Below are 16,711 nucleotides of genomic sequence, written 5' to 3'. Positions count from 1 at the left end.
ATCCAGCCCTGGTAACTAAAGGCCACTGATAACTAATCCAAATAATTTAAATGCCTTTTCTTGTTATAGAGGCTCATAGCCCTTCATATCTTTTCTATCCATACACCAAAGAAACTCATATTTTACCAGTATAACAATGCCAAATTTGTCAAATACATACATTCTACTAAGAAAAGTGAGATACCTCAATATGTTTTGCGTCATTCTTAGTCATTAATAAAAAATAGTTCATATACAACACCCATACTAGAGATTTGCATTTTAATTTAGACATTAAAATGTACATAGTTAGGCCACAATATACACAACTCTTCACTGTGTGTATTTACCCGTGCATATGTATGTATTCTTGGTCTGCTGGGGAATCAATAGTAAATCAGTAAGTGCTTAGGTCAGAAAGATCAGTTGTTCTCGCTGAATTATAAAACGTAACTTCAGTTTACTTGTTTCGGAGACAGGATTTTCTTTGAATAATTCCAGTGCACACCCCCATGAGGTGGCAGCAGCAAAGCAGTTGTGAAATTTACACTGCAGAGATTTCTGGTGCATTCTTCATCAATACTGATGCCAGCTTGAGAGGGCGGGGTGCAGTTTGTAATTATATTTGAGTTCTATTTATTTATTTTTGGTTGAACAATTTAAAAAGAGACCAAAAACTTGCAGGTCTTGGCGGCAGGAGAGTAGTGAGGTGCAGTATCCGGGTGAAAACGTACTGCTGTTAACTTCCATGACTAATCCTTATTGGTGTTTTCATTCCTCATGAATATTGAACAGCTTAGCCACCTCGTTCAAGTCAGAGTGTTGTTCTCCATCTTTTATTATCTGGTAGAAAAGAAAAAGATTTGGAATGTCAAAGAAGATATTTTTTTTTGTGGCTCTGCAACATCTGTTTGACCTATGCCAAGAGTTTGTGGCTGCAATTGCATTATGGGGTAAGACACAGCAGAAAACAGCAGTTCCAACAGCTTTTAAAGACAATGAAAGGTTAATATAAATTATAAGTAAGTCTAAAGGCATTCTTTTTAAGTACTTACTGCATATCTAAATTCCCAGATCCCTGCTTGCTTCTCTGAGATATGGTGCTGGCAGCCTACAGCAGTGTGAAGCCTACAGTGACATCACTGAAATCTCTCTCCCCTTCCTGTAGGTGCCAGCGGCAGCCTTCCTATTCTCTGAGCATGTGCGTAACTTGATCCTGTCTCCTGTTCTGAGCTACACATGCCCACCAGCCAATCAGAAGCGGATCTGGCAGAGGGGAGGGGGGGAGGGAATGAAACACATGTGCAGTATGAAGCAAGGAGGGAAAGGAAGGGAGAATACCTTTTTAGAGATGGCTGCCTGTTCTAGAAAATGTGAAGTAACTGTGACTGAGTAAATATTTCATTAGGTGAGCCAAAAGTGTGGCGTTTTTACTAAACAATAGGAGGACTATTGGGCAGTATGCTTTTTACATTTTGACTTTAAGCTCAGCACATTGGGCTCTACTGATGCTTAAATGTATTTGCAGAAATCATATAAAACCCTGACTGCACATGATTGGGCTCAAGAGCAAAGTTACATATACAGAACTAGAAAAATTACCTGATGTGCATTAAAAAAAGGAGTATCCTTTAGTTTAGCTAAAAAAATCTACAAAATCTTAGAAAGGTAATGTTGCTAGACATGTTTCCCAACTAGGAACATATGATAGCACAACACAGTAAAACACATTCTCCTTGACATATTTTTTTTTTTTTTTTTTTAGAATGACATCTATTCCCTATAATACAATGATGTGATAAACTGGAAGCTATGGTTATTTGTTATTTATCACGAATGATAATTACCTTTGTGACTACTTTGTGATGTGTGATTACTGCATGGAGGAATCCATTATGTGGTACTTTTTTTTGCCTGAGACCTAGTTGTGGAACTCATTTCACAAACCCACCCCAGTGAATATTCAATTCTGACATCAGAATGGGCACTTCATAATTTAATGTGACGTACACATTTACATCCACACTATTACAACAGACCTACCCAACTCAAATGCCTAAAAACAAAACAATATAACGCAATATAAACACAATTATTGCCTGCTTGTCTGTGTATGGAAATCTAAATCTAAACTTTTTGAGGACCAAACATAGAGTAGTTTAAATTTCTTTGCCATGTTTAGCTCAAAAAATAATAAAAAAAACACTGATTTCACATGCCCTATCCATTCAACTCAGGTTTAACAATGGAGCAGACTGCCCATTATATAAAGGGAGGTAAAAAAGTGTAAAAGTCTCCCCACAGAATTACAAAATCAAACCCTCTCTCTTATAATAGGATATTTGTTGCCAAGAAATGTTTTTTTAGTAGTTGATTGATGAACAGATAAAAACTACAATGTATGGCTTATTGGCCCTTTAAAGGAACAGTAACACCAAAAAATGAAAGAGCTTTAAAGTAATAAAAATATAATGTACTGTTGCCCTGCACTGGTAAAACTGGTGTGTTTGCTACAGTAACACTACTATAATTTATATAATAAGCTGCTGTGTAGCCATGGGGGCAGCCATTCAAGCTGGAAAAAAGGAGAAAAGGCACAGGTTACATTGCAGATAACAGATAAGCTCTGTAGAATACAATAGTGTTTTATCTGTTATCTGCTATGTGCCTGTGCCTTTTCTCCTTTGAATGGCTGCCCCCATGGCTACATAGCAGCTTATTTATATAAATTATAGTAGACTTTCTGAAGTAAACACACAACTTTTACCAGTGCAGGGCAGCAGCACATTATATTTTAGTTACTTTTATACACTTTCATTTTTTGGTGTTACTGTTCCTTTAAAACTGACTACACTTAAAGGAACAGTAACACTAAAAAATGAAAGAGCTTTAAAGTAATAAATATATAATGCACTGTTGCCCTGCACTGGTAAAACTGGTGTGTTTGCTACAGTAACACTACTATAATTTATATAATAAGCTGCTGTGTAGCCATGGGGGCAGCCATTCAAGCTGGAAAAAAGGAGAAAAGGCACAGGTTACATAGCAGATAACAGATAAGCTCTGTAGAATACAATAGTGTTTTATCTGTTATCTGCTATGTGCCTAGAGCTGGGCAATATGACCAAAAATTTATATCACGGTATTTTTCAAAATTATATCGGTGTCACGGTATTTGACGGTATTTTTTTTTTCCATGCATGATTAGGTGTTACCCCATTTCCTAATAAATTAGAGAATAATTACTGCAGTATTGAAAATCAGAGTCAGGCAAGCGAAGGATCGGCAACAGAAAGTCGTAAGGTAAATCAGGCAGGCTTAGTTTCCCAGGCAAGGCCGCAGACAACATAGCGCAGGAGGAGGCGTATGATAGCTTTAAATACCCCCAACGCATGCGCAGAACCAGCGCTGTCAGCGCGTCACGGACGTGCACGCTTGACATGTACATGCGCTCTGACGCACGCGCACCTGGACGCGTGTGCAAAACGTCCCGCGGACAACGGGACACGCGCGCAAGGAGGCGTGCGAGACCGGGCCACATGGGTGAGTACCCTGACACCCCGGTATTGCGGTATCTGAAAAATGAATATAGTTTTAAAAAAAAACACCGGTATTCGGTATTAAACGGTATATCGCCCAGCCCTATATGTGCCTGTGCCTTTTCTCCTTTGAATGGCTGCCCCCATGGCTACACAGCAGCTTATTTATATAAATTATAGTAGGCTTTCTGAAGTAAACACACAACTTTTACCAGTGCAGGGCAGCAGCACATTATATTTTAGTTACTTTTATACACTTTCATTTTTTGGTGTTACTGTTCCTTTAACAGTTAATAAATAAGGATGCTTAGCTGAGGCAGAAGGCTGGAAGGACATGTAAACCCCACACACAAAAATTTAATCAGTGAACAGCCTCTTTGAAATCTTTCAATACCTGCCACACTGGTTGTCCAGAGGTTAATATTAAGGCCGCAGCGCCCCCTTAATTACTTAGATTTCCTTCTCCTCCTGTAACCCACTCGGCCCCTCCCTCAGGAATTTGCTTTGGCTGTTGGCTTGTGGGCATGCTCAGTTGTTCTAAGCTCAGATTACTAAACATGCCCCCCAGTCTAGCAGCCAGTAAAGAGATGGCATTGCTGGTTCCCATAGAACAGTGATCCCCAACCAGTAGCTCGTGAGCAACATGTTGCTCTCAGTGGCCTCAAAGTAGGTGCTTACTTTTGAATTTCTGGTTAGGAGGCAGGCTTTGATTGCATAAAAACCCAGTGTAATTGCCAAACAGATTCTTCTGAAGGCTCCCAGTCAACATAGCGGCTACCAAATAGCCAATTATAGTTCTTATTGGTACCCAGAAACTTTTTTCATGCTTGTGTTGCTCTCCAAAACTGTTTCCATTTGAATGTGGCTCACGGGTATAAAAGGTTGGGGATCCCTGTCATAGAAACTCTAGCTTCAATGTTTTTCTCCCAACCAACTCTCATGTGCTCAGCTCAAACTAAGAAGAACTTTTATCAAAGACAGTTGTGTCTGTGTGAGCCTGTATTGTTAATGAAATGTATGCTGAATAAGGGTCTGTGTGTGTGTATGCTGTTTGCTGATTTAAATGTATCCGATTATGTATCAGAGGAGAAATGGCCACCAGGTGAAAGCTGCTATTTGCTTTAGGAAAATGTGATGGTGCTGGCAAGCAGAGGGGATACATGCTGTACAAATGATCCCATTTGGGTGGGGGAGAATTGCCCAACTGATATACATTGTAGGCAAATGTAGGCTTTACATGTCCTTTGAAAGCTGTGAAAAACTTCTGCTTCTGCTATAAAAATGTGATAACAATATGCCTTAATATCTTGCCTCTGGCTATTTATTCTGGCTTACCTTTCTTGCAATGGGCATACGGTTGAAGATGTTCCATAAGACCATGCCAACCACCACATTGTCACGCAGATAAAACACCACTCCCTTTCCATAGTTGTCACCCTGTTGTGAGGGAGCGAATTCAGATGAAGAAGCTGGAGGCTTCACCTCCTCCACTGGCCCAGTTTCCGCGACTTCACTCTCAGAGCGAATTCCTGTTCCTATTTCAAATAAGTATCCAAATATATTTATAATGAATCACCACTTAATGCTGTTAGTACAGTAAATGATGCACCTAGGTATAGTTTTCCCACAGTTCAGTCATGATTATCTTTTATTTCAGCATGTAATTCTTGTATTTACATAGTTACATAGGGTTGAAAAAAGACCAGTGTCCATCAAGTTCAACCCATCCAAGTAAACCCAGCACACCTAACCCACACTAACCAATCTATACACTCACATACATAAACTATAAATACAACCACTAGTACTAACTGTTTTTTGTATTGAAAAAAAAAAAAAAAAAAACATAGGCAAAAATCACTGGAAGGGTGGCAGTTTCATGGTATCTGTGCCACCCTGGGTGGGCTGTGCAGCAGAGAATTCTCTGGTGACTTCTACACTGTGCATGTACCCAGCTTGAATCGTGCAAGTGATGCCTGGGAGAAAGTAAGAAGGTGGCAGTGCCTAACACACTGGGGTTTCATTCTCCATTAAGAATCTGCGCCTATATAGCCCAGTTATCTGGCAGATCAGTGTTATGTTGCAGCCAGCTAGAACGGTCAGGTTTACTGTATTTTAACCCTTATCAAAAACTATATGATCTGCCTCCAGTTGCTGCTAAATTGGTAAAGTCAGGATGTACCACAGCAAAGTTATCCCAGACCTCTATATTGTTCATCTCCCATTCATGATGAATAGAAGCTTTGTTTTAAGTTACTCATTATATGGTGTTTGGGAAGTATATATAGTCTACTCAGATATCTCTTTAAGCTTGGTGGCAGCAAATTCTTCAATATCTGATTGTTACTCCCCATAGACCTGTAGGTAAGCTCACTCTCAATAGCATACTTTAGATGAGCTCTAAAGCACAAGTTCATATAGTTTATATTTAACTGAATCAGTGTTTGAATATTTTGTATATAAATGGGCAATATTTGTCACATATTTATTCTCACAGCTCTTTCTAATTCCTACATCTCACCGCTTTCCTCAGCTGCTCTTTTGGGTGTGTCTTTCTCTGTAGCTTTGGCAAACACTCCCACTGTTGGAAGGGCACTGTCCACGATACCTATGGCTTCATAACCAACTTCTGGACCAAGGTCACTCCTTGTACGGGGACAGGGAAACAAAACAGAAGTTAAAATTAAAACTTGTCAATATCTCGTCTCTGTCCCCATGGGTCTTTACAACCTGTGTGTTCTAGATCTTTATGGGTAGCAGTGATTTAGAAATCGGACTGGTTTCTCTCCATTTCTGGCTAGCAGGAGGTATTTAAATCACAGGAGAAAAGCTGGCCATACACGCACCGATACTATCATACGAAACCTCGTTTCGTACGATATTCGGTGCGTTTATGGCATGTTGGCGAGTCGATCGATATCGCAGGAAGCTGCTATCGGTCGACTCACCGATCGGACCGGTTAAAAGATTTTGATCGGGCACCATAGAAGGCGCCTGACCAAAATCTGCCTTCAGCGCTGAATCGGCAGAAGGAGGTAGAAATCCTATTGTTTCTACCTCCTTATCTGCTGTTTCAGCCCTGACGGTGTGTGGCGGATCGCCACGTGTGGCCACCTTAAGGGTATAACAGATCTAGCCAATCAGCCATGTGAAATTCATCAGATGTATTGCTCTGAGCAAGTTTTTGTTGTAAGTCCCAATGGGGTTGAAGGGGGAAAAAACATATGTGCTAAACCTCTCCCCTCCTTTTGTACATGCATAAACTCTGATTGCTATTTTTGGTAACTAACTACAGCACACTGGGATTTGTAGACTTCCAGACTGACTTGCATGTACACATTAGGTAAGGTTAATGAGGTTTCTGAATCTTTAATTTATGCCATAGTGCATTGTAGTGCCTACAACGTTAAACTGGGCATAGTTACCAGAACATAGATTGGTGCCAGTATGGTTTGGCAGCTCCTGTCATGTTCTCTCCAGCAAGTCTTCCGCTGACAACTGCATGATCATGGTGTTCAACCCGCCGACGGCCCAGTTTAATATCATAAAAGCAGGCTGCATCTCCAGCCTGCCATAAAGAGAGATTGCTTTTTATGGTTACATACTACACGCAAGGTGCAACCTTATTTTAAAGTCAAAACTCAGGTCCATGCTATAGAGGCGCAACATCTTACTCACCACCCACACATTATTGCGAGCTTGCAGCTCTGCATTGACTCTGTACCCGCCAAAGTCTCCATCTAGTTCTAGACCAGCTGATTTTGCCAGTTCCGTGTTTGGTTCCAGACCGACTGCAGCAACAATGTGATCTGTCTGCACCTAAATGAATCAGCATAAAATAATAGCAACGTTACTAGCACAGTGATTACAGTAAGCATAGATATATTTAAAATAAGTCATGGCTAAAATATCTTGGTAGGTAGTTTAATTGCATATATATAAGAAATATGACCTAAATGAGCATGGCAAAGGGTTGTTACTAGTAGAACATTTTGATATTTGGTAAATGTGCTAACCTTATAAGAAAGCGCACCAATAAAGCAATAAATACTAGTGAGGTTTTATGTATAGAGGAATTAAGATGCATTCAGTCACTTCTGGAAAAGTATATAGTATATAGGTAAGGAAAAGAGGAGCAATTAAATATGATGAAGGCTTGGTTAAATAATGATTAGCTCTGGGCTTACAGCTAACCCTGACATGCTAGGAGTTTATGCCAAATTGTAAATTATATCCAAATTCTTTATTTTAATTTCCTCATCCCAAATGAAACATATTCCATTTATATTTCATTACAATCCATGGACCTTGGAACTAGAGGTCAAAACACAAATTTGAGGCAGTTCCCCCACACACATTGAGGGGGGGAATCAATTAATTTGTATAAATGACAAAATAGGGTTTGTTTGTTGTTAACTATTAATAACTTACACCTCCTACTGCAACTACCACATCAGAAAACAATCCTATCACCTTTTTCTTTCTACTCTACCTTCTGTTGTACCTTTACCTTACCCAATATACTATGTGGCAAGTATGATTGGAATTTTCTGTCTACAAAATATTAAAATCAATAAAAATAAAGTTGAAAAAAATCACACAAAAGCACAAACCTATCATGAAATACACTGGAAATACTGTGCACGTCTCTTTTTCGCATATTATTTAGACCACCTAAACAACTGAGCAGGAAGAGCTGTCATGTGACAAGGTAGGACAAAGGCTAAAAGGCTAAACTGCTGGTCATAAAAACAAACAAATAAACCTGCAATCGCACATTCTACAGTACCTGTCGTCCATCCTTTAACTGAATGTGAAGTTTTCCATTCTGATAGCTGACTGATTTTACTACTGCATCCGACAGGACATTAACACCCTCTGATAAGAAATAGAAAGGTTGGTTGGAAAGAAAATAGAACATAAAGAAAGGCATATTAGTAATATTTCCCTACACTAATATTTATATGCATTTGAGGACAATGATGCTTGTTTTGGCTGCAGTTAGCTGGTTTGCATTAATGATGGATGTGGATAATTACCTCTTTGTACTTTCTCAGTTGTCCAGTGGCTGAGATATTCTGGGAGGACTTTCCCCATGTTCCCACTCTCCGGAAACATCTGGATTACTTCTAGGCTTGTTTGTGTTCCTGTAAAATATGGATTTTTTTATATCAGCATACATTTCATTTTCCAACCATTTGTCTCCCTTTTAGAACTGGGTGTGAGAGTGCAGGGGTGGGCAGATAGCTTTTCCATGAAAATCTAATAAAATAAAGATCACATAAAGAATGAGCAGGAAAGGTAAGTAAAGCTGCCATGGCTTATTTGCCCATAAGCAATTACCTTTTCTTCCCAGTGCACATGCCAACTCACTGCCTAAGAATCCACCCCCAATGATCGTGATAGAACCAACAGAAGAAGAGATCGCTTCCAGAGTACGGAAATCAGAAATCTAAACAAGAAAAGGGGGATAAAACGGTTATAAAACAATACACTCACAAAAGACCTCCCGTCATACAGCATCTTTATGAATGTTACCCGTCTGAATAAAGTTGTTCTCTTAGTCACTTCTTCCCCAGCTCTTTCTATTGCTGGAAGGCTTCTTGGAACACCCCCTTAAAATGAAGATAATTAGTACCATTAACTGTAGCAATATTAATCAAGTTGAATCTAGTCATACATTGCTTTGGCTAGTTTTAAAGCCACCATCCTATGACATAAATGATTTGAACATAGCACTATAACTATTCTCAGCAACCCTGTCCTTTCTGCAGTGTGGGTCATACCTGTTGCAATCAAACACTTTTCATATGATATTTGAGTTCCATCATCCAGTTTCACTTTATTCTCTCGCACATCCATATGGACGACCTGTAGATTACAGCAAACCACAGATTAATTTCCTTCTATATACGTTAAGAATGGACAGCCACCATGTCTTGTTGGAACTTTAGTTTATAGGCAAGTTGCCCATCCAGATGTATTTTACAGCAGCTTGCAAAAATATATTCCTGCTGGAAGCAGAGACTCTCACCTTCTTTCCGGTCAGCACAGACACTCCGCCATTCTCCACAGACATTAACTGTTCCGGAGGCACATAGAAAGAGGGTGGTTGAAAGAAGATACTGTGGGAGAAAGTAGGGTAGTTCAGAATAAAGATATGTTTAAAAATGTCTGCCTAAAGACAACCTATTCTGATTTTCATTAGCCTCTGTATTCTAAGTGGTTTTTGATGCACTTCCCCTACCTCCTTTCCTTGCCATTCCATTGTTTAAAACGTAGTGTTTCAGTTACATGGGGGTCTTCAGAGAACCAGAGCTCTTTGGAAAGGGGTGGCCTCATGTAAGGGAGTTCAGACTCATCCGACACAATCAGAACCTACAAGAAACAGGTTTATATGTGATAAGCATCAAGGTTCTGATGTCACGACTCCCAGATTCTGCCCCTTTCATTGCCCATTCAAAGTAATAATGCCACCCAATTACTTTACCGCCTTTCATCTGGTTTCGAACCCTGACATTTTCTTACCCTAGCCCCAGGATCTCTGGCACGGATGGATCGAGCAGCAGCAAATGAGGCAGTTCCTCCACCAATCAAAAGGAAAGGAACATGAGAGGGGAGCTGTGCAGGATGTGCAGACTCTACTGTTTGGGGAGCTAAAATAAAATGAGAAAAGAAAGTTTACACATAATACTGAATATACTCAGTATAATCAGTAAAAGCATTTTATGTTCTTAAGACCCAGTATCTTACTTGCCTGTTTGATTGTCTACCATTCCAGTTGCTTCTACTTCTTTTACTGCTGAACAAGGAAAAAAGACATAATTGTTGGTTCTTGGAACCAGATGGGTGCTTTTTCTGTAGCATTAAAAAGTAGTCACAAAGTAGCTTAGAAATTGGCAGGGAGGCCTAGCAGCCAGGCAAGTCAGTGTCTCCAGGGCTATTAAGTAGTGAAGTTAGAGAGAGCATCTCCTAAGCAATTATGTTGTTTCTTCCCGGATATGCCTCTGCTTCACCCCTTTTACACCCCAGAGCAACACATAAATGCTAAGCTCTGCTCCTCACACAACCAGATGTGTGTTTATTTTTAATTCAGAGCAGAGAACATAAGATATCTGTATTTATGTGCATTTTATCTCACATTAATATTTCCTAAGGCTGAGGTCAGACAGGTAACTTCGACAGTGTCACAAATACTGAGAATAGTACAGTAGACCTATTTGCCCCCCATAAGCCACATGAGAGAACTTACTCAGCACTAGTTGATCTCTAGGGTTTCAATGCCCGTTGCTGGCCAAAATTAGGAAGCCACAGCCTATTGCAAATTCCTCTTAGGATGTCATAAGGACTCACAAACTAAACCCACTAAATTCCCCTTATAAAATTACACACACAATAGTGAATCATTGAGCATAAATATGAAAGGATCTGGAAAGGATTTCACAAACAAGCAAAACATTTGTATTTACCTTTTTGCTCATCTATAGTCTCAGTTGCCTTGACTTCCTCTTTTACTGTTAAACAATAAAAAAATAAACATTCTGATTAGTATATTTTTTGTTTAAAAAGAATATACAGGTATGGAATCCCTTATCCGGAAACCCGTTATCCAGAAAGCTCTGAATTACGGAAAGCCCATCTCCCATAGACACCATTTTAATCAAATAATTCAGAATTTTAAAACTGATTTCCTTTTTCTCTGTAATAATAAAGAAGTCCCTTGTAATTGATCCCAACTAGATATAAATTATCCTTATTGGATGCAAAACAATACCATAGGGTTTAATTAATGTTTTATCAATTCTTTAGTAGACTTAAGGTATGGAGATACAAATTACGGAAAGACCCCTTATCCGGAATACCCTTGGTCCCGAGCATTCTGGATAAAGGGTCCTATACCTGTATATATCATATACATGGGTTTATATTTCATTCACATGTGTGGCCCCATACAGGCTGATTCAGTAGTTAATGGTGATTTGGCCTCACAAAAGCAGATGGTAAAACTAATTTGATTCTGTCCATTAGCCCATTACTAACAGAACACTCATTCTCTAAACTGTACTATAAGTAGCCCCAAATTACTCACTTATATAAGGACCCAGAGAAAAAACCTGTATCAGATGTCAGCCTAACAAACTTATGACTTGACTTTGTAAAAAGATAAAATTAACAACAGCACTGTCAATATTGACCATTATGGTTTCTAGGATGTTTCAAAATTTACTTCAATCCAGAGGTATTTTGCCTTCCAGGTGTTGCTCCCTTTCCTTCACTCTTACCTATTCTCCATTTCCAGTTAGAATAACACTGCTTAAAGTCACCACTGGTGGTTTTTGCCATCCCCGGTAAACCACCATACACTGCCATTAGTGGCAAGGTCTCACTTTGCAACATGTCGGGAGCAGTCCTGACACAAGGTTAAGAATCCCTGTTCTAAAATCATAACTCCCTTCTACACTTACAATCTGTTTGTCTTCTGGAAAGGTAGGAGTTCCGTTCACGAAAACGTGCTTTATCTCCTTGAAGTGTCCTGTACACCTAAGATATAAATAGAAAATTCAATAAAACATTGCTTCACAAGAAAAAATTAGGATAATTAAACACTATACAATACTTTGACTTTATTAGTATTCTCAAAATGCATTTTAACCACTGATATATTTAAGAAATTAGCATGCTGCTGGCAGCAGTTTAGCTATGAAATATGCATGAGCAACCTGCTTTGCACCATGTAAGTGGGTTGAGTGAGGCTGTGGAAAATGAAAAGGATAGGTTAGAACTTGGCACTGGCAATCAAGGATATAAGCACTGTGGGAATATAAAATGGACATATAGGGGCTGATATGAAGTCAGGTAAGAGTGTAAAAAGAAATGCATACTTGAGGGACTAAAAAGGCAGCAGTTGTGAAATAAAAAAGGGGGTACATGAATGGAACCTGTTAACATGTCCCTAAAGATGACTATTCCCTGCCTGATCTTGTATGCTAATCAAACAATCATTTATGGCTCCTCCTCATTTTTTTCATTTGCCAATGCACCCGCAGAAATATCTGATCATCCTCTAAAGGATCGTGGGATGGACTGTCAAAGTAGTCCCCTCCCTGTCCAGTCATACGTGTCCAGATGGTCAACAGTGTGGTCATTAAATGGGATACCAGGAAATAAATAAAATGTACAACTAAATCTTGGCATGCATTTAAGTTGTTTCAGGTGTTTGAAATTAATAAGGGAATGTAATAAGAATATGAAGGGTAAGGTTAATGTTCCATGGAGTGAGTTAGTTGCCCACAATAGCTACCACAGGCGACTAGCCTCTCCAAAATGCCTTTCCATCTGTAACAATAGGAGTCGCTGGTGGAAAGGCCTACACATTGCTTCCTAAAGTCGCTCAAAGTTTCCTCCTGCAGACGACTTCGGAAAGCCGAAATGATGTGTAGGCCTTTCCACCAGTGACTTCTATTGTTGCCGGTGGAAAGGCACTTTGGAGTATATAGTCACCTGCGGTAGCAGAGATTTATTGTGGGCAACTAACTTGCTCCATGAGAAATTAGCCTAAGGGAGGCAAGATGTAAACATGATAAAAAATGGGTAAAGGTGGCCATACACGTGGCGATCTGACAATGTTTCGTACGACCATCGGTCGCACGAAACATCGTAAGATCCGCCACACACCATTCAGGGCTGAATCGGCAGGTAAGGAGGTAGAAACAATAGGATTTCTACCTCCTTCTGCCGATTCAGCTCTGAAGGGAGAATTTTGGTCAGGCGCCTTCTATGGCGCCTGATCAAAATTTTCAAACTGGTCCAATCGGCGAGTCGTCCGATATCAGCAGCTTCCTGCGATATCGGTCGACTCGCCGACATGCCATACACGCACCGATTATCGTACGAAACGAGGTTTCGTACGATAATATCGGTGCGTGTATGGCCACCTTAAGAGAACTGAGTAAGGGTAAATATATGATAGGATGTGAGAGATACTGAGCAGATACAGAGCGGGGGACTAGAAGTTTGACAAATATAATGATAAAAGGAGGACTCAGAAGAAAATAAAATACAGGAAAGAAGTTAAAAAAAAGTTAAAAGAGGGTTGAAGCTCTATGATTTGAGAGAGTGACCTAAAAGCCAAAGCCTTGTAGCTTAACTACAGGTGGTGTAGAGGCCGTGACCACTAAGGGCTCCTGGAAATTTGTGTCCACTTTCATGAAAAAAAATAAAATTACAAATACATAAAAATTCCAAAAATAATGTTTTTTACCTCTCTTTTTACCAACTAATTACATGCACTTTAATAACTGTTTTAAAAGTGTGCAGGACAAGTGCTACAAAAACTCAAGATAACATCCCTCATTTCCTTTGTTCGTAAGTATACTCACATAGATTCCGGCCCCCAGGGCGCTCACTCCCACGATCAGAGCATACAGTGAGCTGTCACCTCCTGGTCCTGGGACCCCTGCAGGACCCCCTGCATTTCTGAATGTTTGATGGGGAAGTAAGGACTGCTGGTGAAGGAAATCTGTTAAAGAGACAAAGACCAATCTGAGTGAGGAAGGACAGCAGTTATGGAAAAAACAACAACATACTGTATATAATCGAGTATAAGCCTAGTTTTTCAGCACGCAAAATGTGCTGAAAGAGTCACCCTCGGCTTATACTCGAGTCGGGTGCCATGGATCCCTCTAGACTAGCACCCTTTCTCCTTTGTGTGCAAATTAGGCCACCTGCAACCAGACCCTCCAGTGCCCTGGCCTAGGCTCCCACTAGAAATACTTATTTCCCCTTACATCTCCTCCGGGACTGGGTCTGCTGCCAGTTTGCCAATGTGCAATGAGCGTGGGGTAGTACTCATATTGTTTTTGTTGACCCTCTTCTCCGCTTACAGAGCTAGTTTACTGTTTTTCTTTGAAATAAATATTGAAAAACATATACCCCATTGATGCCTCAATTAATGTAATTTTATTGGTATTTATTTTTATTGTTAAAACTTAGCAGTAGCTGCTGCATTTCCCACCCTAGGCTTATACTCGAGTCAATAAGTTTATATATGCTTATACTCGGATCGGCTTATACTCGAGTATATACGGTATTAAAGTCCTTTATATTACACTGCTCAGAATAGCTTTTGCCTGTGACTTTTCAGCTGTTGCTGAAATACAACACCTAAAGTCAGTGGCAGATAAGCTGTTTATTCCCTCACCATGACAACACACTGGAAACTGACTCAAAGACAAATGTATATCGGCAACCATGACACTTTAGTATTAAATTCACAGCTATTTTTTTTTATTAACCTTACTGCAGATGTCAGATAAGAGCCAATAGTTAACTGGTTGCAATGGGCTACTATTTGTAAGCAAAGTCATTTCAGTTCTATAACTCAGTTCTTCGTATACAAGAAAACAATTGTAAATGTGGCGCTTATCTGTAGCGATAAACCCAAACCAGGACTGGATTTTATTAGGCTGCATTTTTTATTATTTCTTGCAGGACCAGTAACATAAAAAAATTAAAGTGTATCAAATAATTAATATATTATGTACTCTTGCCCACCACTGGCAATAGTTGTGTACTTGCTTCAGAAACTCTACTATAATTTATAAAACAAATCTGTGTAGCCATGGGGGCAGCCATGCAAATTGAATAAAGGAGAAAGGGCACAGGTCACATAGCAGATAACAGATAAGCTGCATAGATATCCCTTTGTAATTTACAGAGCGTATCTGTTATCTGCTTATGTAACCTGTGCCTTTCTTTATAAAGGAATCAATGGTACTCTGCAGCTCCAACCTGGCCCAGGAAAAGTCACGATAACAAAGCTTGAATGAATCTGAAACTTTCATACTTAGCACGACAAATACGATTTTGTCACACAAATTGTCGCAAGGTACCAAAAAATCATGCAAATTAATGAAAATGTCGCAAAAAATACACACTGTATGAAAACTTAGAAAAAATAAGATTTTTTTTGTATTCGGATTCAATTGTACTTTAATGAATGTGCCCCATAGAGACAGTTATCAGTAAATGATCAGCATTGTCTGTTTTAGTAGCCATGACAAGTAGCAGCTACTAGTAGCTCCTGTGTTGCCTAGTAGCCAACATCAAAAACTGATCTGAAACTAATGGGTGGGGGTCTATCCAGCAAGCCAAACATACTATCTAGAGCTTCAACCTCATCCATTAATGTAGTACAGGTATTGGGACCCCTTACCCGGAAACCCATTTTCCAGAAAGCTCCGAATTACGGAAAGGCCATCTCCCATAGACTCCATATTAATAATATAATTCTCATTTTTAAAAGTGGTTTCTTTTTTTCTCTGTAATAATAAAACAGTACCTTGTACTTGATCCCAACTAAGATTTAATGAATCCTTATTGGAGCCAAAACAATTCTATTGGGTTTAATTACTGTTTAAATAATATTTTTAGCAGACTTAAGGTAGGAGATCTGAATTACGTTAAGATCCCTTTTCTGGAAAACCCCAGGTCCCAAGCATTCTGGATAACAGGTCCCATACCTGTAATAGAAGTGCAGCATGCACCAAACTGAGGAGCTTATAGAGCAAGTCAATGTTGCGCTGTAGTTAGATTTTCTGAAACAGGTCACTAGTGAAATTTTGGATAAATCTGTCAAACATCAGCAAGCTTGCAAAGAAACAAGTGCAGGCTGCAGGGTTATCATTGCAAGAAACTGATTTACTGTGAATTAGTAAAAATATATTTACAATAAACTGTAAATAAGCAACCCATCATTATTATTAATGCATTACAAATGGAATGGTACAGCCGCAGAGAGAGTAAACCAATAGGAAGTTCGGATGGTGGGCACAGCAGAAGTATGAAGGACTTCTGTAAGAAGGCACAGAGGGCATAGCATGGCATTAAGGGGCAAACCCGTTATTGCACAGAGGTTAAGGAGTCTATAAGCACACACCTCCGGCTACTCTCTTCTCGGTGCTTCTGAGCCGCAATCTTTGACTTATTTGATTCCCCCCGCGGGCAGCCCGCAAGCCCAGGACGGACACTCTGCACAGCGCCATGACACCCAACCAGCTGGAGCGCACACCTACTCCTCCGCTTCCGGGGGAAGGAACTAACCTACGGAGCCATCTTTGCTAAGGGCGCGATATTTTATTCCAATGTTGCTTCAGCTATTTAATTCAAACTGTCAGTACAGGGAAACAATGACT

The 16,711-nt window shown here is 39.7% G+C and overlaps 1 protein-coding gene across 2 annotated transcripts; it reads right to left on the bottom strand.

The window, feature by feature from the left end:
- Nucleotides 1-244: 244 nt before the first annotated feature.
- On the bottom strand, nucleotides 245-16,616 carry aifm1 (apoptosis inducing factor, mitochondria associated 1). Of its 2 annotated transcripts, none has more exons than XM_012968482.3 (18): nucleotides 16,456-16,616; nucleotides 13,898-14,037; nucleotides 11,984-12,059; nucleotides 10,988-11,032; nucleotides 10,276-10,317; nucleotides 10,047-10,174; nucleotides 9,766-9,896; nucleotides 9,553-9,643; nucleotides 9,305-9,389; nucleotides 9,057-9,133; nucleotides 8,862-8,970; nucleotides 8,558-8,665; nucleotides 8,308-8,396; nucleotides 7,197-7,337; nucleotides 6,944-7,086; nucleotides 6,040-6,164; nucleotides 4,854-5,053; nucleotides 245-822 (listed from the first exon to the last, which is right to left on the bottom strand). In XM_012968482.3, the coding sequence occupies exons 1-18, from the start codon at nucleotides 16,559-16,561 to the stop codon at nucleotides 751-753; spliced, it is 1,908 nt and encodes a 635-aa protein (XP_012823936.1). In that variant the 5' UTR covers nucleotides 16,562-16,616; the 3' UTR covers nucleotides 245-750.
- Between the last annotated feature and the right edge of the window lie 95 nt (nucleotides 16,617-16,711).

The sequence above is a fragment of the Xenopus tropicalis genome, chromosome 8 (genome assembly GCF_000004195.4).
Source record: "Xenopus tropicalis strain Nigerian chromosome 8, UCB_Xtro_10.0, whole genome shotgun sequence".
Lineage (NCBI taxonomy): Eukaryota > Metazoa > Chordata > Amphibia > Anura > Pipidae > Xenopus > Xenopus tropicalis.
This window is presented reverse-complemented; position numbering and strand designations above follow the sequence as displayed.